General features: G+C 55.6%; 1 protein-coding gene across 2 annotated transcripts; it reads left to right on the top strand.

Moving 5' to 3' along the window:
- The first annotated feature begins 2,095 nt into the window (after window positions 1–2,095).
- On the top strand, window positions 2,096–20,017 carry HIP1R (huntingtin interacting protein 1 related). 2 transcript variants are annotated; one of them, XM_036393491.2, is made up of 32 exons: window positions 2,096–2,260; window positions 7,064–7,127; window positions 7,533–7,675; window positions 7,979–8,035; window positions 8,240–8,320; window positions 8,409–8,485; window positions 8,788–8,849; window positions 9,913–10,053; window positions 10,494–10,551; window positions 10,639–10,714; window positions 10,881–11,018; window positions 11,092–11,150; window positions 11,221–11,293; window positions 11,623–11,806; window positions 11,938–12,026; window positions 12,623–12,739; window positions 13,153–13,254; window positions 13,500–13,694; window positions 13,894–14,041; window positions 14,332–14,418; window positions 14,687–14,794; window positions 15,101–15,237; window positions 15,746–15,856; window positions 15,975–16,033; window positions 16,183–16,213; window positions 16,333–16,395; window positions 16,868–16,968; window positions 17,602–17,707; window positions 18,402–18,525; window positions 18,666–18,727; window positions 18,832–19,023; window positions 19,117–20,017. In XM_036393491.2, exons 1-32 carry the CDS (start codon window positions 2,168–2,170, stop codon window positions 19,120–19,122), a joined length of 3,144 nt encoding a protein of 1,047 aa, XP_036249384.1. In that variant the 5' UTR covers window positions 2,096–2,167; the 3' UTR covers window positions 19,123–20,017. The 2 variants fall into 2 exon arrangements, with proteins under 2 accessions (XP_036249384.1, XP_036249385.1); XM_036393492.1 differs by lacking the exons at window positions 15,746–15,856; window positions 15,975–16,033; window positions 16,183–16,213; ... (5 more) ...; window positions 18,832–19,023; window positions 19,117–20,017 and having other exon boundaries at window positions 14,332–14,398; window positions 15,101–15,217.
- Window positions 20,018–21,647: the final 1,630 nt, after the last annotated feature.

The raw sequence follows: 21,647 nt of genomic DNA, 5'->3' as shown, positions 1-21,647 counted from the left end.
GATTAACAGAGCTATTTTTATAGCTGAGAGCTCAGGTTAAACACCCAGCTTGTTTTTTAAGAGTCTGAAGTGTGTAATCGTTACAACATCGGAACTATTTTTCTTTTCCTTTTTTTTTTATGGTGGCTCAGAAATATTTATAGAGTATGACACAGCCAAGCATTCTCTTTTTTTTTTTTATAGCACATTGTTTTTGTTCTGGATTTCTTGCCTTGTAGAGAGAGATGAATAATGTTTATAGGAAGTTCCCAATTAGTGTTGTAAGCAGGAACTGCCTCCGATGTTGCTGAAATGGGAGAGCTGTCACCCACAAGATGGGCACAATAACTTTCCACACTCAGGAGCTGGCTCTTCCCAAAAATGTTTATGGGATCAGGTGTGCATGGCCTCTGTTTGCACTGCAGAGGTAACCAAGTATGATGTGACCTTTTTTTAGCATTTAAACTGGATTTATGTTTGCTGATTGAGCAAGATGTGCTGCTATCACAACTTGAACTTGCTTTTTAACGAAGAGATCAAATAAGCTGATAAAGGTGATACTTTGCTGTGTCTCTCTTGCCCATTTAACACATTTAGCACTTGATTTCTGACATTTCTCAGCACAGGCACGAGTGGGCTGCCCAGTCCTGTGTAGGTTGGGAGCACTTTGGGACACCAGTGCCCCTCCCACAGCCCTGTGCCAGCGTTTTTCCTGCTGGGGGGAGCCAAGGGTGGGAGTTTCTGCTCCATCCACTGCCACCAGTTATTGCAGAGAAGCACAACACTCCGTGGATTCCCCTTGTTAACTCTTTCCTTTCATTTTCTGCTTTCTCTTTAATTACTCCAGTGACAGCCTTTCCTGCAGGTATTAATGGCCCCAGAATTAGGTGGCCAGTTCTGATGAGAGCTGCTCTTCTCCAGACTCTTTTCCTGCCTGCTCACCAGTGTTACCCAGAGGGAAGTTCAGCTGCTCCAGCTCTTTCCAGGTTTCCTCAAGCCTTTACAGTGCATTTATTCCTCTACCTGCACAGAACCTTTTCAGGCTCCATCCTCACAATCTCCTGCTCTGGATATGACAAGAATTCTCCCTAAAAAGCCAATGATGACAATGCCACGATGCTCACCCTAAAGCTGTCCAGCAGCTACACAGAGAAATTGATGCAACTTCCAAGCAGCAGCTGCATTTAAATGGTTTTGAGGTTATTGGATGAACTCACTGAGTTTAAACCCCTGGAGAGTTTAAAATGATGACTTTAAAATCAATATAGAAAACTGGGCTCAAGTGATGCATCAAGGATCTGCAGAGCCTTAGGATTTTGTGTCGGGGCTTCCCTGGATTTGTGGAATGGGAAGCAGGGAAATAACTGGGTTAATTTATTCAGCACTAAGTGACTTAAAACCCAGCTGCATTATTGACCACACTCTGATGCTCGAATGGAAACGCTTCAAACTCGGTGCCTTAATTCTGGAAGCAGCTCAAATACTCCAGGGAGCCCTTTGCTATTGTATCCTTGATTTGAATTATTATTTAAAGACAACAAAGCTTCTGTTCAGCCACGGCCTTTCCGCAGGGTGGATGCGAGCTCCGGTCATTGACTTTGGTAACGGGAATTGGTGTTGGAGCCCCGGGGCTCAGAACGAGCTGTGTCCAAGTGCGGTGGGAGAGGGGTGAAGATGGGCGCTCAGATGGGACGAGCGTGCGGGCGGTGACCGCCGCTCCTGGCGTTTCCTGAGCTGGGGAATCGCCTCGGTGCCTGGTGCCCCGCGGGGGTCGCTAAGGAGCGTGTCCTCCCCGCTCCGTGTCCCTGCTCCGTGTCCCCTCTCCGTGTCCGTGTCCCCTCCCTCTGTCCCCTCTCCGTGTCCGTGTCCCCGCTCCGTGTCCCCTCTCGGTTTCCGTGTCCCCTCTCGGTCCCCGTGTCCCCTCCCCGTGTCCCCTCCCCGTGTCCCCTCCCGGTGTCCCCCCGGCGCCGTGCGGTCCCACCTGCCCGCGGGGGGAGCGGCTCTCGCTGCAGTTCCGTGTGCGGCCGCCAGGGGCGCGGTGGGGCGCGGCGCAGTGCGCGGCCGGGAGGGGCGGGGGGGGGGGGGGGGGGGGGGGCGGCGCCGGTCGCTCCTGCCCCGGAGCGCGGAGCCCCGAGCGCCGATACCGGAGCGCGGATACCGGAGCGGGGAGCTCCCAGCGCGGCCCACCATGAACAGCATCAAGAGCGTGCCGGCGCGGGTGCTGAGCCGCCGCGGAGGGCACAGCCTGGAGGCGGAGCGGGAGCAGTTCGACAAGAGCCAGGCAAGGACGGCGGGAGGGGGCCACGGGTTCGGCCGCGGTGACGGTCCCGGTTTCAGTCCCGGTCCTGCTACCGGCTCAGGGACGGGGCGGGCCGGCTCTTTCCGCGGGGCATCGTCTCGGGGCGCGCTGGGCGCGGGGGCTTCTCGGGCGATGGATGAGACGGGATGGGGGGCGCGGGTCCCCGCCGGGCTCCGGGGAAGCCCCGGTGGGGAAGCGCGGCCGCCGTCCCCCTGCCCATCCCCGCGTCCGCCCGTCCGTCCCCGGTGCCGCGCGCTCCCCCGCCCCCACCTGCGCCGCCGCTTCCTCCCGGCGCGGCCGCGGGACGGTCCCGCGTGGGCACCCGCCCGTCCCGCCGCCCCCGCGCCCGTCCCGGCGGCCGCGGCCCCGCCGTGCGCCGCCGCCCCCGCGGGCAGCCGGGCCCCGCGCCGGCCGTGCGCCCCCCCGCACCTCCCGGGCCTTATCGCAGGTAAACACGGCCGGCAGCACACGGGGAAAGTTTTACGGTGATGGCGGGAGCGTGGCCGAGCTCGGGGCTCCGCACCCCGGGAATGGGCATCTCCGCATCCCTGCCGAGCCCCGGCCCCACCGACACCGCGAAATGTTTCGCACCGGGGCTGGATTCACCCCTGCCCCGCGGCTCCGGGTCACCCTGCGGGGATCGGGGTGTTTGGACCCACGGAGGGCGCAGAGTGGAAACAAAGCCCAAAGGTGTTTGTGCCCCATCGTGTCCGGCTTGGCCGGCGTGTCCGTACTCCTGTGGCCCCCACGGGGTGGGCAGTGCTCGGGTACTGGTGGGGCTGGCATGTGGCTGGTGGGAAATGAAGTACTCCGACAGCGTGGGCAGGGATGGGCACAGGGATGGACGGAGTGACGGGCTCGCTGCTGCCCCAGCAAAAATAACAGTGCCCTCCCGCATGCCTCCTCTGACCCCTCTGCTTTTGCAGGCTGTGCATTCATCGCAGGTGTTTTCCCCTTTGCCCCTTTGCTTTGCGGTTCCTTCCTCAGCCCCTGGGCTGGTTTGGCCCCGGAGAGCGCCGGCGAAGGCAGGTGGGAATTTCAGGCCTCGCAGGGTCACGGTGCTGGGTAGGAAACGGAGCTTGCTGCGTTTGGGGAGCAACACGGGTAAACCGGCAATTCCGGTTCCCTCTGGACGCGTCTCCTTCACTCGTCCCGTTGGGCAGCGCTGATCAACGATCGCGGCCGCAGCGCTGCCCCGTGCCCCGGGGGCTGCCCTGCCCTCCTGCCCTGCCCTCCCGGGGCATCTCAGGCTTTTCACTGGCACTTCTGCTCTGGAAATCCCTGCGGTCACAGGGATGGAGACATGGACAGGGCAGAGAGGTGGTTGCTCTCTGGCTCGCTGGCTGATGGTCACATTCACTGCCCAGAGCTGGCCTTTTGTCCAGCAACTGCTAAAAACTGTCCTAAAGGAGCTTTATTCTGGTGTGGTTTCCTGTAGTGGTGCTTCAGTGGGAGCAGAACTGTTCAGTGTCAGAACATGGGTATTGATCTGCCTTTTACCTCTAATTATAGCAGCTGCCCAGCCGGCTGCCAGTCGCTCTGTGTCACGGGGGTGCTGATGGCACGTCCCCTCCTCATCTCTGTGTCACAGGGGTGCTGGTGGCACGTCCCCTCCTCATCTCTGTGTCACAGGGGTGCTGCTGGCACATCCCCTCCGCTGCCCGAGGTTTCTGTACCAGAACCCTGAGCCCCGTCACCTTTTCCCCTGTGAGGGCTTGGGTGATGTCTGTAGTTACAGACAGGAGCTGCTGACCCTGCTGTGATCCCAGGTCCTTGTGGGTGACATGAAGGTCACCTGCTTTCCCTGGAAATGCTTTTCCATGTCTTGTGTCAGGGTGATGTAGATGTCTCCCTCGGAGAAGCCGTGTGTGGGAAGTAGGAAATCATCATCCCACGGCAGGCGCTTGCTCGGCAGCCTGGCAGGAGGAAAAACTTGTCCTTTTCTGCTGCCAGTTTTTGCTTTTCTTAAACAAAAAGGTTAAAAATCCAATGAGCTCTGGAACCTGCAGGATTGCATTGTGTGTGAGTGCCAAGTGGTGTTTTCCTGGTGTAATTTGGGAAGGAGCAGCATTAGGAAGGGAACTCTGGAGTTCATAGCTCAGCTGTTCTGACAGCTCTCGTGCTGCCTGGCCAGGGGAGGTTTCCAGCTGCCAGATAATCTCTCCTGCTGTGGCATCGTGCTGGGACCCAGCATCCACCTGCTCCAGGAGGATCAGCCCTAATTAAAAACAGCCAGGAATGAAAGGGTGGATGTTAAACTGTGCTCCTTCATTTGGGTGCTTTGATCCCGGCTTTAGTCACCGCCCTGGAACGTGCAGGCTGTGAGCAAAGCACTGGGGCTGCAGCCCTGTGGGATCCCACAGCCCAGGGCCAGGCAGGTTTTGGGGTTGGCTCCTCACCCTGGTGCCTGCCAGTGATGGGGAGCAGCCCACAGGTTGCATCAAAGCTTTGGCCAGGCTGGTTGTGCACCTGCAGTGGCAGCCAGGACCTGCCCATCTCCGGACGTGCCAGTGGTGTCCCAAGAGGTTGGGTCAAGGGTGAATCTCCCCATTTTGGAGCCACCCTCCACAGCCTGGCTTTGCCAGCCAGCCAGGCAGGAGCATCCTGCCAGCACAGTGTGCCGGGCTGCAGCATTGCCCCACGCTCTTCCCTGCTGCCACCATCCCATTTCCCTGGATCTCCTGGCCAGTTTGATGCTTGGAGGCAGTGAAAGCACACGTGGGCCTGGCATTGGTTTGGTGCCACTGTGGTTTCTTTGGGACCATGCTGGACCCAGCGTCTCGTGGTGGTGCTGTGGGTAGGCTGGGGCTGCTCCTGCATGGGTCCAGCCCTTGTGCTGGACATGAAATGGCTCAGTGAAACCTCTGCACTGAATCCACAAGGATAAAAGCAACCTCTCCAGCAGCTCCTGGGCTGAATTTTGGCTGGTCAAGCTATCAGTGAGACTAAGGGCAATAATTGCAATAAAGCCATCACTGCCATTGGGAATTACAGCTCTGTTTTGAGACAGTCCAACAGGGTCCCAGATCACTCAGCAGCTGAGGTCCTCTCCCTGGGGATAGGGGACAACACTTCCTGTCCTGGGGTTCTGCATGTCTCACACTTTGACCCTTCTGGCTGTGCCTCCTCTGACTCCTGTGGGGCTCAGGTTCCATGGATGGGTTGGGATGAGCGTGATGGGCTGGGTTGGGCCTGTCTTAGGGCAGGCAGCAAAACTCCCAGTTTGGGAGACGTGTCTGCCCTGCTCCCTCTGTGCAAAACACCTCAGGAAAGATGCAGGAAGGATTTCCAAATCCTTCCTTGCCTGGTCCAGGATAAGCCATCCTTTCTGTCAGCATCCCCTGGGAGGTGCTGACATCCCTGAGGACCTGTGGCACATCTCTCTGGCCAAGCTGCCATCGAGGGCACAGCCTGTGCCAGCTCCAGGCTTTTGGGTGGCTGTGAAGGCACTTTGGGAGAGGCAGCTGTGCTGCAAGTGCCTGTTCCTGGGCACTCCAGGCTCGTTAACCTTTGGGGATAAGAGGATTACAGCAAGTCACCGGCTTAACTCCACTGCTGCTTTACGGCCCCACATGGCGGGGTAAGCCCGGGACTCTCCTGTGCAGGAAAGGCAAAGCCAGCCCCTCTCCCCAGCAGCTGGGCTCAGCCTTTTGGGACAGGTTAGCTCTTTGGGATGATTCAGAGTTTTGCTGCTGTCACAGTCAGTTCCTGGGTAGCTGTTCTGGACCTTTTGGGGTGGGTTTGGTGCGTGGACACCTTTGACATTGCCCCTTCGGTGTCGGGTTCCTCCTGCATAAGTCAGGAGCACTCGATAACTCGGGGTCAGGTTCCTCCTCCTATAGGAAAGTGCCTCATTTCACAGGTATCCCTGGACAAGCAGCCACGTGGAAGCAGGTGCTTTCCTGGGCAGGTAGATGGGATTTTTATAAGGCTTTAGGGCTGAGGAGCTGCAGGGAGGGACCGAGTTCCTCTTCCGGGACAAGTGCTGGCAGCGGGGTGGCTTCCTGCCTTCCCAGCTGGGACCTTTTTCCTCTGCTGGAGACAGAGGGCTCATGGACACAGGCACAGCCCAAGCACTCCTGCGAGGCTGAAGCAGCTCAGATGAGTCTGAGGAGGAGGAGGAGGAGGAAGATCCTCATCAAACACAGCAACTTGGATTTGCAGCCCATCAACACATGGGGGATGCAACCGACCCCACTCTGGGGTCATCTTTTGGAATAAATTCCTAATTTAAAAGTCTGCTGTGATCAAACACATCAAAATATAGATAATCCTCTTCTGATAATCACATTGCTCTGGATTTTTGCTCCATCAAGATGGGCATTGAGGCTGCCACTCCCTCCTTGCTTGGGGGCTACTTTTCCCCACGTGCTGTTTGCACGCAGCAACATCCTCAGCAGAACCCAAACCACTCCCCCGTGGTTCAAAGGCTCCTTTTGATTACACAAACAACCCTGGAATTTGGCATCTCACTATTGTGCTTTAATGTTCCCCGGGCACGGCGCTGAGTTCAGGCTGCAAAAATGCAGAAATTGGTTTCCTGGGACAGGGACAGCCGGGAGCACCAGCAGCAGTGGTCAGATCCTGCTGGGGATGGGGGCTCTAATGGATGCTTTGTTTGTGGATAAAAAGGCCTATTCTCATGTGTTACAAATGACTTTGAGGTGACAAATGTGTTCTGAAATTCAGGGTATTCCCCAAGAGCACCAGCACTGCACTTTGGGACGTCGGGATAGCCATGGGGGTCTCACCATGTCTGACAGCCTCTGTCCCCTCCTCTTGCAGGCCATCAGCATCAGCAAAGCCATAAACACACAGGAAGCACCAGTGAAGGAGAAACATGCCCGCCGTATCCTTTCCCTTGGCTCCCAGGACAGCACAGAGCAGTTTGGGCTCTGGGGGTGTCACCCCCTGATGCTGGAGGAGATTTGGGAGACAAAGACCCGTGCAGAGCCCAGCTGGGGGCTGGCATCACAAAGGTTCATCCATCAGTGAAAAGGCAAATGAGCAGTGCAATCAAATTGCATTTCTTTGGCAGTAAAATGCAGAGGGCCCCAGTGTGCCCTCAGCAGGGGGAGGTGCGCCCAAAAATGACATTTGGGGTTTTTATTTGGGGGTGCAGCATTGTGCCGGTGATCCCGGTGCTCACGGGGCACCCAGTGTCCTCTTTTCAGTGAATGTTGAACGGGAACAGCCCCAGCCCAGCCTGTCCCCTGCTCTGTGTGTGTCCAGTTGGCCTTGACTGCCCTGGCAGGGATCATCCTGGGGACCCACCACGAGAAGGGAGCCTTCACCTTCTGGTCCTACGCCATCGGGCTGCCCCTGCCCAGCAGTGCCATCCTCAGCTGGAAGTTCTGCCACGTCCTGCACAAGGTCCTGCGTGACGGCCACCCCAACGTGAGTGTCCCCTCTGCCACCTCCCTCCTGCTCCTCTCCCAGGGGGGAATTTCTGGCTCTTGCCAGCATCCCTCTGCACAGGGAGTGGGATCCCTCCCCTACCCCAGCCACCTTTCCCAGGCATTCTGTTGTCTCACATCTTTGAAACTTCCCAGTGTAAATCCCCGCCCTTTGGGTGCTGAGGGAAGGCTGGAACTTCTCCCAGAGCTGGAGTGGTGTAAGGGGCTGGATCCTTCCTCTTCCCTAGCATCAGAGCAGACAGCCAGCCCCACTGTGCCACATCCTTCATTTTTGTGTCTCCAGGTTCTCCAGGACTGCCAGAGGTACCGCAGCAACATCCGAGAGACGGGGGACCTGTGGGTGAGTGGGGCAGAGTGCAGCTTTGGGCCTCCCAGGGGGTTTGGAGATGGCTGATGAGGAGCATGGTGGGCACAGAGAGGGTGAAGCACTGCCTGAAGCCATCTGCTGTCTCTTTGGGTGGTGGTGGAGCCACTGGCTCGTGTGGATCTGCTGGGTCTGGTTACCTCACTGTGGATTCCCCCGTCTCCCCTCGTGTCTCTGCAGGGCCATTTGCACGACAGGTACGGGCAGCTGGTGAACATCTACACACGGCTCCTGCTCACCAAGATCTCCTTCCACGTCAAGGTGAGACCTCTGCCACCTCCACAGCACTGGAACGAGGGGATGTGCCACGCCAGCAGCAACTGATGGCTTTTTCCTTCCTTTTACAAAGCACCCCGAGTTCCCCCCAGGCCTCGAAGTGTCGGATGAGGTGCTGGAAAAGACTGCAGGGACAGATGTGAACAACATGTGAGTGTCTTGGTGGGGCCCAGAGCCCAGGGTGTGGTCACCAGCTCCATGACCCCCAGCTGGCACTGTCCTGCTGACAAACCCACCCCAGGATGGCGCAGGCACCAGGATTTTGTGAATTTGGGTGGTGCCTGATCCCTCCTGCACCCACAGAGCACTGTGGGGTGTAAATGCAGGGAGAAAAAGCCCCAAATTCTTGTCAGTCAGAGCCCTTGCCATCATGGGGACTCCGAATGAACATGAGCAGCTGGAGCAAAGATGTCTCTGCTGTCAAGTGATGGAGTTTTGGTTTGTTTTGGCAGCTTCCAGCTGACGGTAGAGCTGTTTGACTACCTGGACTGTGAGCTGAAGCTGTCGGAGTCAGGTGAGGAGGCGGCAGGCACAGGTCCCTCCCCTTGCCCCGGGGCTCTTGAGCAATAGTTTCGCTCTTTGGTCGGGAATGGAGTTCCGGGAGGCCGGCGTTGGAGGCTCAGGTCCCTCCTCCTCCTCCTCCTCCTCCTCCCATGGGATTTCTGAGGTGGTTTCTCAGCTGGATTCTCCCGTTGAAGCTTTGTAGAGGCAGTTGTAGGAAAATATTTAGAGCATGTGGCTGCTTTGAGCCCACCTGAGCAAGGCAGAGTGTTGTTTTCAGTGTAGAGCTGCTCTGAAATACGTTTTTATTTCTTTTTTGTACAACCACATTAATCATATCCATTCTACAAATCCCTTCTGTCCCTCTGAAGCAGAGGACGGGGCTGTACTTCTTTTTAAAGACTCATTTCCCCTCATTGAAAGGCCTTTGGGGAGGGCTGGAGGCCCCTGCTCATGTCTCTCACCTCCTCAGGAATTTTTAGATGGCTTAGAGAGGTGGCAGATTCTTCCTCTGCCGGGGTCAGGAACACGGAGCTGCCCTGGAAAACGGCACAGCGGGAGAGACCGAGCTCCCAACAGCCTCCTGCTTCTCCTCCTGACCCAGTTATACAGAGAATTTATATTCATAAATACTTTAAAGCTGAGCAGGGAAGAAGGCAGGGTGGATGTGCTGCCTGGATCCCTGCCAAGGGAAGGGATCTGTTTCCGAGCAGGGGCAGGCGAGGCTGCGGTGCCGCCGGGCTCGTCCCCTGCCCTGGCATCCTCTCCCAGATCCGTGCATGATTAAACAGAATGGAGCCAAACCTCTCACTTCCCCCAGCTGTCTCGTGCAGCAGCAGCTTTAGTGCAGCGTCCTGGGGTTCAATCCCTCCTTTTTGGGGCTGGGGTATCCACGGCAGAGCTGAGCACCCCTTCCCTGTGCCAGCGTGGTCCCTCTGGGTGTTTGCGCTGCTCAGAGCAGGGTTGTTCTCAGCGCAGGAGCAGCCCTGGTGTTTCCCCCGCCCCACATCTGCCGTGGTTAATGATCAAGCAGCGTGGCAGGGCACAGGCAGCTCTGCAAACACGGCTCCCCTCAGTTTTCAGGCAGCTCAACACCTCCATGGCCGTGTCGCAGATGTCGGCAGTGCAGTGCCGCCTGGCCCCCCTCATCCAGGTCATCCAGGACTGCAGCCACCTCTACCACTACTCTGTCAAGCTGATGTTCAAGCTGCACTCCTGTGAGTCCCGGGGATGTGCTCAGTGCTGGTGTTTTCCCAGGGTGGGCTTCTGAGTCTGGGGATGAGGCTGGTGTGGATTGAGGCATCCATCGCCATGTCCCTGTATCCCAGCTGGGCTCCAGAGGCCTGCTCCATCCCACACAGACATTCCAGATAAAGGAGTTACAAGGACTTGTTCTTGTTTAACTCAAACCCACGTCCCCTGGCCTGCCAGCTCCCTGCATGGGCAGCACAGTGCCAGCAGCCTTGTGTGGGTATTTTGGAGTTCCCACACCCACATCTCCCTGTGCCAGGGATGGGAGCACCCCGCTCCCATCCTGACCCCTCACATCCCACTCCCTCCTGGCTTTTACCCTGCTGGCTTTTGCAGAGGAGGGGTCTGGGTGCATGTGAACACACGTGCAGCCCCAGATCAGTCACATCTGTTCCTCCTCACCCAGGTCTGCCAGCTGACACCCTGCAGGGCCACCGGGACCGCTTCCACGAGCAGTTCCGCAGGTAACCGGGGCCCACGTGGGGCAGTGGGGTCCCCTCCCTCCTTCCAAGCCCCCTCTAATTTTCCCTTTGTCTTTCCCTCCTCTCCAGCCTTAAAAACTTCTTTAAGAAGGCATCTGACATGCTCTATTTCAAACGCCTCATCCAGATCCCGCGGCTGCCGGAGGTAGGGCAGGATTTGGTGTGGTGCTCTGGAGAGTTTGTGCGAGTCTGGGGACACTGCCTCTGGCCCTGTCAGCAGCACAGGGCTGGCTCCCTCCCTTCCCTTGGCACTCTGCCTGCTGCAGTTCCTGAACTCCCTGCAAGGCTGCAACAACTTCTTGTCCCTCCAGAGCCCCCCAAACTTCCTGCGGGCGTCCGCGCTGGCCGAGCACGTGAAGCCGGTCGTCGTCATCCCCGAGGAGGCCCCCGAGGATGAGGAGCCAGAGAACCTCATTGAGATCAGCACAACTTCCACCACAGAGCCACAGGTGGGGGCCTGGGGCTGGGATGGGGGCAGGCTCCTGTGTCCTGGCTCAGCTGAGCAGCCTCTGTCCTCCCCAGATCACCTCGGATCTGTTTGAGCAAACCTTCGGGCCGCCCAACGGCGTTTGGGATGACAGGTGTGGTATGGGGGGGCCAGCAGGGGCGAGGGGCTGCTGCCACGTGGGACCAACCTGCCCTTCTCCACAGGGATGCACAGATTGAGAGCCTGAAGAAGGAGGTGGAAACGCTCCGTGCAGAGATGGAGAAGATTAAACTGGAGGTAAAGCCTGGCTGGGGAGCAGCTGGGGTGGGCTTTGGTGCCGTGCTGTGGAAACCCTGAAGGGATGCAGCAGGAGTGGGGTCCTGGCATCCAGGGTTGTGTTTTTGGACCTCTCCCAGTGCCAGGATGTGATTCCTGATGGGGTGGGGGCATGTGAGACCTGTCCCTTGCTGTCCTGATGTTATCAACAGGGACAGAGCGGCTGCAGGGGTACAGGGCAGAGCTTTCCTGTGCGTCCCACGGCTGCTTTGCCCAGATTCCAGAGGGGCACCTGGCTGGGGGTGTCGGGGAGGGCAGGGCCGTGCCCCAGTGCCCGGTGACCCCTGCAGGCACAGCGCTACATCACCCAGCTGAAGGCCCAGGTGAACAGCCTGGAGGGAGAGGTGGAGGAGCAGCGCAAGCAGAAGCAGAAGGCGCTGGTGGACAACGAGCAGCTGCGGGACGAGCTGGAGAGGCTGCAGAGGGCCAAGGAGGACAGTGACAGGTCACAGCGCCTCTGCGCCGAGGCCGAGAGTACGTGCCCTGGGGTGCCCTGGGGTGTCCTGGGGTGCCTGGGGTATCCTGGGGTGCCTGTGGTGCCCTGGGGTGTCCTGGGGCCGTGGGCTGCCCTGGCTCTGGTGGCTGAGGGTCTCTGACCCCTGCAGAGAAAGCCAACGCCACCGAGATCCGCTACACGAAGCTGAAGGAGAAGCACAGCGAGCTCATCAACACCCACGCCGAGCTCCTGAGGAAGGTAAGGCGGCTGCCCCTGCAGGCAGGGATGACACTGAGGGCAGTGTCCCCAAATTAAATCCCTCCCTTTTGGGGTTGGGGTATCCAGAGCAGAGCTGAGACCCTTTCCCTCTTCTATCATGGTCCCTTTGGGTATTTTTGTTGTTGTTTTTTGGGGTGTTTTGCTGTTGTTTGGTCTGTTTCTGCTGGTTTCAGTGTAGCTGGTGGGATATCAGTTGTACCAGCAGTCGTGGCATGCTTGGCTCCAGTTCTGGAAAGGGGCTCTCGAGGGATATGCTGGTGATGGGGATCCTGTGTCTCAGTTGTGCCACTCACCTGTTTCGTTTTTTGCTTTGGCTGTTTTGGTCTTGCTTTCGTCCCTTGGGTCCCTCTGCCACCACTGCTGTGACTTGTGCCTGCCCAGTCCCCCTGTATTGGTCCCATCGCCCTCTGAGCACCAAGCAGGGGGCACCCCTTGGATCCATGTCCACTGGCATTTTGGATGCTGTGAGAAAGGCATCTTGGATTTATTCTCTGAGCTAAAATATGGTTGGAATGAGTGTGGGGACAGTGAGGGTCACCCTTGGAAGACCGGGTGAGTCCCATTTTCCCCCACAGAACGCTGACACTGCCAAGCAGCTGACGGTGACACAGCAGAGCCAGGAGGAGGTGGCACGTGTCAAGGAGCAGCTGGCATTTCAGGTGGAGCAGGTCAAGCGAGAGGCTGAGATGAAGGTGAGCTCTGGATCAGCACTGAGCCCTCCCCAGCCTGGGAAATGCAGTTTGGGAGCAAGGGAAGGGGGGGGGTTGTTGTTGTTGGACCCTGATTCCAGGAAGAGTTGCCCTGGCTCCTCAGGAAGGTGTTAATTTATGACTCATTCCCTCTTGCCCAAATCTGCCTTTTCTTCCCCTAAGAAAATACCACAATGCAAATTGATGGGTTTGAGAGCTTTCCTTCTCTGGGGGTCAAGATAGGGGCTGCTCCCACAATTCTGGCATGGGAAAAGGAGCCCTTCCAGGAGACACCCCCTGCCCAAGACCCCAAAACCCCTCCCTGCAAAGCATGGCTGGGTTCATTCCCTGCATCCTGGCTGGTGCTGGTGCCGAGTGGGGCAGAGGCTGAGCCTGGGCACGGTGTGTGGGCACAGCTGGAGGACCAGAGCGTGCAGATGGAGCAGCTGAGGCAGGAGCTGGACGCCCGTCGGGACGAGCTGGAGCAGGTGCAGCGCTCGCTCAGCCACGCCAAGCAGGTACGGGGCTGGGGGCAGCACGGGCCCAGGGAGCATCAAACCCTGACACAGGGGCTGCACCTGCCACCACTGCTGAGCCTGAGCTTCAGCAGCAGCCCAGGGAGCTGTCACGGGGCTGAGTGTGGGCCCAGCCCATCAGTGTCACCAGCTGGGCCTGTCCCAGAGCTCCCCCCAGTTCTGTTGGGCTGCCAGCAGTGACAGGGCAGTGACAGGGCAGTGACAGGGTGTCCTGGCCCCCATGGCAGGCAGGTGTGGAGCTCAGTGCCCAGCTGGATGCTCTGCATGCTGAGAAGGAGGTGCTGAGGCGGTCGGTGAGCGAGAAGGAGTGTGAGCTGCTGTCCACACGGGGCCTCGTGCAGGAGAAGGAGCTGCAGCTGAGCCAGGAGGCAGACAAGGCCACCAGGGAGATCCGAGAGCTCCAGGGCAGGCTCCTGGAGAAGGTACAGAGCTCTGTGAAGGGCCCACTGCCCCTCCACTCACTGGGGTGAGATGTTTGGGGGTGCCAGCTGATGCAGCCTGTGGGATATCATTTGTACCAGCAGTCATGGGATGGTTGGGTCTGATCCTGGAAAGGGGCTCCAGAGGGATGTGCTGCTGCTGGGGGTGCTCTGCCACTCACCTGTTCCTCCTGCTTCACAGAGCAACCAGGAGCAGAGCCTGCAGCAGAAGCTGCTGGATGAGCAGTTTGGAATCCTGCAGGAGACAGTGAGAGAAGCCCAGGCCATCCTCACTGATGCCTTGGCCAAGCTGGATGACCCCCTGCACCTCCGCTGCACCAGCTCCCCAGGTATGTCCTGCTCATGCAGGGGGCTGGAGCACACTCTGCCTTCTCCCTCCTGGACAGAAAATGCTGCATCTCAGCTCTCCCATGGCTTTTTTTTCCATCATGCCTGAGGTGGTTGGGGTCAGAATTCCCAGGATGAATTTTTAGCTCTCATGTTCAGCACTATTTTGCTCAGATTTTAGAGCTGTTCCCCAGCCAGGGATACACTTCCACTCAGTGGTGCCTCATGGAGTCAGCACTGGTGCAGACACCCACCAGGCTGTGCTGAGGCCATGGAATGCAATTCCTTGCAGATTACCTGCTGAGCCGGGCGCAGGCGGCGCTGGAGTCCACGGATGCCCTGGAGAAGGGGCACGCGCAGTACGTGGCCTCCATGGCAGGTACCTGGGGCTGGGGACGGCCATTGCTCCCAGCTTGCTCGTGTTCCCATGCACCCAGCAGCTCTGGGGCCACGGGCAAGCAGCAATGCCCTGGGGACCAAGGGACATGGGCGGGGCTGGGGGGTTCCCGTGTGCTCCTTCAAGCAGGAGGGGTCAATCCCAACATTTCTGAGTCTTGCCCTGATCCTTGAGTGCCTTCAAGGATGAGCTGCAGCCCGGAGCAGCGGGCAGGGGCGGGCAGCTCCTGAGGCTGTGCTGTCTGTGGCAGATGCTGCGGGGCTGGTGGGGGCTCTGGCCCTCTTTGCACACCTGGCAGGCGACACCATCGTCAACGGCAGCGCCACGGCACACCTGGCCCCCACAGACCACGCTGACCGTGAGTGCAGGCATGCAGGGGCTGCTGGGGGGATCATTTCTCATGGGCCTTTTCTTAAGGGAGGCCATGCCAAAGCCCCCTCTGCCAGGGGCAGATTTTCCTAAACGCAGCACATTCCCCATGCCCCCCCTCCCAACATTCCCTGCCCTCCAGTGCCCCTCCTTGGGCCTGGAGATTCATTTGTAATTTCCTGGAAGACATTTATGGGATGCTGCTGGTGCTCAGCTGTGGATGAGGGGAAGAGGAAAGTGAGGGTGGGCAGGGCTGGGATGAAGGGAGCCCTTGCCCAGGCTGTGCTCTCAGCAGGGCTGACGGAGACGTGCCGGGAGTGCGGGCAGAGGAGCCTGGAGTACCTGGAGCAGCTGAAGGACAGGCAGAGGCTGGGCAGTGCCCAGCTGGGGCACGTGCAGGGGGCACTGCGAGGGGTCCTGCAGCTGGCACAGGTAGGACTTGGAGCCCAGCACAGCCACCTTCCCACTTGGGGCTGGCAGGGTGGGTTCCAGGGAACGCTTTGGGGGGGTTTGTCCCCCATACCCACAAGTTCTGGTGCTTTCCTTGAGCCATCACTGGGACCCTTCCTGGTGGTGCACAGAGCTGGTCACCCTCAGATCAGCTGAAGTCTTTCAGCCCAGTAACCCCTGTGGAGGGAAGCCCCTATTAGTCTTTTACATCACTGTTCAGCTCTCCAGGGCCCTCTGGAGCAGAAATTGCTCCTATGATGGAGTTTTGTCACCTTGATTTGGGGCATTTCTTACCTCTGATGTCCCATGTTTGCTGCAAGCTGGTGGCACGTGTACCTTCACTGTGCAGGCTGCAGAGTGCTGCTCCTGCAGCTTTAATTTGGTGGGGTTGGGAAGGAATCGGATATCTTGGTTTGTAGTTATTCCTTACAAATATTCCCTTCTGTTTCTCTGCCTAAAACCTCCTCATTCCTGCTGCCTCCTCTGGCAGGAGCTGAGACCCAAGAGCCTGGACATCAAGCAGGAGGAGCTGGGGGACATGGTTGAGAAGGAGATGGCCTCCACCTCAGAGGCCATTGAGGATGCTGTCAGGAGGATAGAGGTGAGACAGAGCTGCAGGATGGGCCATTCTGGGGCCTTGGGGGGCACAGTGTCCATCACTCCTCCACCTTCCTCACCCCAGCATGGAATCCAACCCTTCCTCTTGTGTTTCCCAACAGGAGATGATGAGCCAGGCCAGGAACGAGAGCTCTGGGGTTAAGCTGGAAGTGAACGAGCGGTGAGTTTTGAAAAGGGACTTGTGGCAGGCCTGTGCCCTGCTGGGGTGTGCTCTGCTCCAAAACAGGCTGGCTGCTCTTGAAAAAAGCCCCATTTTCTGAGGCCAAAGCTTCCCTGGATGCTGAACACTTTTCCCTTGCTTCCCTTCAGGATTCTGAACTCCTGCACGGATCTAATGAAGGTCAGTGCTGCAGAAACCCATCTGGGGTGCACAAAACTGTAACCTCCCACCAGCAGCAGCCTCAATCCTCCTCTATGAGACCTCATCAAACCCCAAAAACCTGTTTTCCTTCCTTCCAGGCTATCAGACTTCTTGTAACAACATCTACAAACCTACAGAAGGAAATAGTGGAAAGTGGCCGGGTAAGTCCTCCCTTACACTCATCTCTTTGTGCTGATGAAATACAGGAGAATTTCCCCCAAATTGCAGAGACATTCTGGATTTTATGGTTTCCCATGTTAGCAGCACTCTGGCAGTCCCAGTAGCTGGAGCTGGGCTGCTCAGCCCTGTGCCCTCTTGCACAAATCATTGCCACCCTTGCAAAGCCTTATCCATCTAAAGATCATGGCTCAAATCTGTGTGTTTTAAACCAAACCCAGCTCAAATTTGTAGGCTTGGGACTCTGGAACAATTACCAAGTTTTTCTTGGTAATTGTTTAAGCAGGTCAGTAAGAGCAGCATGGAGAGCACAGCAATGCTGTCGCTCCCTTGATTTATGGCTTTATATATGAATTTACACATTATTACACTTTATATGGGTATTTAATACAGATTTATATGTTGCTGTATATTAGACAGAAGTTAATCCAGGCCATAATATTCTCATAACAACAGGGGGCAGCAACAACTCAGGAGTTTTATGCCAAGAACTCGCGCTGGACCGAAGGGCTGATCTCTGCCTCCAAGGCCGTGGGCTGGGGAGCCACACAGCTCGTGTAGGTACCCCCAGGCTGGGAGCTTCCCCTAGGACACACCCAGGGCTGCCTCGTGCTTCCCTCTCACCCCACCCTCCAAAATTCCAAAATTCCCACTGCTGAATTGCTGATTCCTTGTGGAGCCTCATTGCTGGCTCCTTGTGGAGATCTCTGTTTTTATGGACCCTCAGTTTGGTTCATTGCTAATTCCTCATGGAGCATCGTGGCCTGGGTTGGACCACATGGTCACCCAGCTAGGGATGGCAGCTCCTCCCTGTCTGCAAAATGTGAAATCAAATCCCCCCTGTCCCAGTTCCTGCTCAGCTGGTTGTGGATGGGGTGGTTGGAAATTCCCCTGTGCCAGTGCAGGAAACGTGGGGGGGTCTCTTGGACAAAGCTTTAAAATCTCATCCATTATGAAAACAAAATCCTTCCTCAGTCCAAATCACCTGGATCATGGCTTTGAATAATTGCTTTGTGTATGAGCTTGACTAACAGCTGGACTCAAAGATCTTAGAGATCTTTTCAACTGTAATAATTCCATGATTCTGTAATTACAAAGCTGCTGAATCCAGCTGCTGATTTCTGAGGGTATTAGCAGGAGATGAATAATCTGCACTTGCTCTGACCCAATCTCCCTTTGCCCCCCTGCAGGGAGTCTGCAGACAGGGTTGTCCTGCACACAGGGAAGTACGAGGAGCTGATTGTCTGCTCCCACGAGATCGCTGCCAGCACAGCCCAGCTGGTGGCTGCCTCCAAGGTGGGTGTCCCAGCAGGACCCTCTGGGTGTCTCCTCCTCCTGTCCCACGGTGTTCCCCTCCTCTCTGCCAATCCTGCAGTCTCCCAGAGCAGGGAGAAGGGAAGCTCTTGCTGTTTTCCAGTCTGTGATTTGTGTGTGAATGTTCCCACACCCGAGGCTTGCCTTAGAAAGGAAGATGTGTAAAACCTCCCGTCCTCCTCCTGTCAGGCTGGTTATTTAAAGAAAATGTTAATAACTAACAAGAAATCCAGAGAAGCAGCTGCAGGAGCTGGAGTTGAGGATGGTGGACTTTGGCCCTTGCCACCTTTCCTGTTGGTGTGGGTGGAAGTGAGGGGTGGAGTTTTTAGTGATGCAGGTGTGAGGGGAGGGGGATCCATAGGGATTTTTACACCAGGTGGGTTTAAAATTAAGAGCACGGTTAAAAAACCAGAGCTGTGTCTTCACTGAGTGCTTGGCTCAGGTGGGAGCAGAGCTGGTTTGGTGCCCTGAGGCTGAAGGGCTTTGCATCAGTCAAAGGATCACCTTGTCTGGCCATGATGGGATCACTGAGGATAAACCTTCCCATCTGTCCATCCATCCATTCTTTCCACTCCCAGGTTTTCATGCCCAAAGCTCTTTGCCTCTGCCTGGGGCTCCCTGGAGCTCCTTGGTGAGGTTGTGGTGGGCACCCACAGCCATTCCTGTGTCGTTGCAGGTGAAGGCTGAGAAGAGCAGCAGGAACCTGGCCAGGCTCCAGGAGTGCTCACGCAACGTCAACGAGATGGCAGCAAACGTGGTGGCTTCCACCAAGTCGGGGCAAGAGCAGATAGAGGAGAAAGGTGAGGATTTTTTACAAGGAAAAGGCAGAAAACCCCACCCCAAATCCCTTTCTGACCTGGGGAACACCCCGAGGTGTCCGTCCAGCTCTGCTTTGGCATGTGAGGGGTGCACTCAGTGGGGTCCCTGCTGTCCCCCACAGACACCATGGACTTCTCGGGCATGTCCCTCATCAAGCTGAAGAAGGAGGAGATGGAAACACAGGTACGGCCCTGAGGTGGATTCAGCACAGCTGCAGGACAGGCCCAGCCCCGCTGTGGGGGTCCCCTGTGCCCCCAGCACGGCTCCAGGATGGTTTTTGGGCACAGGTGAAGGTGCTGGAGCTGGAGAAGCGGCTGGAGGGCGAGCGGGTGCGGCTGGGCGAGCTGAGGAAGCAGCACTACGGCCTGGCCGGGGGCTGCGAGGACGCGCCCGAGGACGGGGAGGCCCGGCCGGCGCCGGCACCGCGGCGAGGGATCCTGAAGAAACCCCCCATAGCCCAGAAACCCGGCCTGGGGGAGGTGAGGCGGGGCTGGGGCTGCAGGCCGGGGGCGCAGGGGGTGCTCCTGGCACGGGCTCTCACTGCCTTGGCCTCTGTCCCCTTCTCGTTGCAGCCGTAGCAGCCCCCGGGCCCACGCTCCTCCCGCGGTGCCTTCGCGCTGCTGTGCCTTCCTCGGCGCCCGGCCTGGAAACAATCCCACACTGGATCATTTCCTGAGGAATAGATTTTATTTTTTGTTTTCCTTTTTTCTGAACTCTGGAGTGGCGGGGCTCCCGCGCTCCCCCGGCACCGCTGAGTGCTCTTCTCCTTTTCCTCTTCCTGCTCTTTCCTTTTCCTCTTCCTCCTCCTTCTCTTCCTCCTTCTCTTCCTCCTTCTCTTCCTCCTCCTCTTTTTCCTCCTCCTCCTCGCCTGCCAACCGGCTCTCCCTGTTTAATTTAATTTGGGGTTTGTTTGGGTTAATTTTTTTTTTTAAGGACTTTATCAGCACTAGAAGTTTTCAGTAAATGTAGCTCTACTGTACTGCTCAGACCCTTTCCAAGAACTGTGAACTGGTTTTACAGTAGGAAACTGGTGGGCTTTTCTTGAAACCATTTTTTTAAATTCCCCTTTTTCCAGCCTGAGGAATATTTGACTTCATTTTGGCGTGAGATCAGCCCTCAGCAGGAAGGGAAACGTTTGCCTTCCCCAGCACACGGAGCAGGGCTTTTGTTAGGGAAAAGCAGTTACTGACACACACTGGCAATAAGGATACAAACGTTTTTATTTTTTTTTCCTTTTCTATTTTTTATTACTACAGCAATGTCAAGGGATCAGTTGCATTATGTTTTATATTTAAGATAATTAGCAGAATTAAATCTAACTGTGGCCTGTGGGAGCCAGGGACTAGAGAAGTCTGCAGCAATAAGGAATTGCTGATGTGGAGAGATGCGGGGGCAGATTAAAATCCTGTCAGCTGTGTCTCCCTTGGAGCAACTACCAGGATGTAGATTATTAAAGGAGAAATATTTAAAATACTTTTGTGTTGCTTTGTTGTTGGGGAGGGGGTTGATGACAGGGCCAGGGCTGTGACAGGGTTGGTTGGAGGAAACTGGGCCTGAGCTCTGGGGAAGAGGCAGGCAGTAAATTAGCTAAATGTGCATAAATATATCTGTATATTCACATAAATATATATAGAGAGAATCCTCTCTATGTATGCGTAGCCATATGTATCTATGGTTCTGCATTTGCCTATATATATATATATATACACATACATACATATATATATATATATATGCATTTTTGCATATTTTGTATGCCTATACTGTTATGCACTATATATAAAATGTAATATATAAGAGATAATTATATTTTATATAAATATACTATTATAGATATATGATAGGTAATCTATATATATGATTTATAATATATATTTATTAGTACGTACTATATAAGTGTTGCATATATATTATATATCTATTAGATAAAATATAGGGGGCTATATATATATAAATATAATAGGCAACTGTATATGATACATAATATAATAATATCATGTAGGTGGTAAGACTGAATCATTTGGAGCTCAGCATGACAAGGTGACTGCAGCTGCCTTGTGTTTAGGTGGTGACTTATGAGGGTCCTTGTCATGTTCAGTCACCATTTACATCCCATCCCTTGTTACCCTCAGGCCCAATTACAATCAAACGTCATAAAAGGCACAGTAAAACCCAGGGCTTTTCATCTCTGGGACTGCCAAGAGGCTGTAAAGCAGTTAACAGGAATTTCAAGTGGCTGTATCTCAGGTAAACACATTTACAAGGTATTCCATATTTATTTTAGTTACCAAACAGTCTCGTGATGGCCGCAGCTTTCTGAGGCTGCACATCCCAGCCTGCCTGGGCAGGTTTATGGGCAGTGCCCCCACTGCCAGGGCTCCTCGTGTGGCCAAAGTGCAGCGCCCAAGGGGCTCTGGTGCTGCCCTGCAGCTGCTGCTGGGCTCAGCCCAGCCCGAGGTTTGGTCCCTGCTCTGCCCTGGAGAGGCTCACGCAGCCCTGGGTGGCTGCTGTCACATCCAGTGACGATGACACAGCAGTGGCAGGGGCCAGCTCCCTGCTGAGTTTCGTTTCTCTCAAGGAAGTGCTTTCTGCAGGAGCTCCAGGTTTATTTATAGGCAGTGATAAAGTTATATTTGCTGGGAGGCTGACGTCACCCAGCCACTCACACCACCCCATTTCATCCCGGAAATATTGATTAACCAAGAATGCAAACTTTTCAACTTTTACTACCCTGGGTGCAGCCACAGTCCTACTTAAAGGATTTGTTATATTTAAAGAATTCAAAAATAAAATTATGTGTGGCTAAATGGAACTTGTTTACCCCCACTCCTGTCACACTGATTTACTTAAAACCATCCAGGCCAGATAATCAAAAGTCTCAAAAAGTAGCAGCACAAATAAAAACAAGGTCTATAAACCACTTGAAATGTAATCTAAGTTAATTTTTGTACAAAAATGATTCTTACTGTCCAGTCTAATTCTTTTTCTTCAGTCCTATACTTTTTTGGAAAGTGTTTGCTATTTGTAGCTGACAAAAATATCAGAACGACAAACTGTGTGTCTGCAGAGGTTTATTTTGAGATTCCAAGACATCCTGTTGTGC

Source organism: Molothrus ater, chromosome 18, assembly GCF_012460135.2.
Source record: "Molothrus ater isolate BHLD 08-10-18 breed brown headed cowbird chromosome 18, BPBGC_Mater_1.1, whole genome shotgun sequence".
NCBI classification, from domain to species: Eukaryota; Metazoa; Chordata; class Aves; order Passeriformes; family Icteridae; genus Molothrus; species Molothrus ater.
The sequence above is the reverse complement of the archived record's forward strand: the minus strand, read 5'-3'. Positions and strand labels throughout refer to the sequence as shown.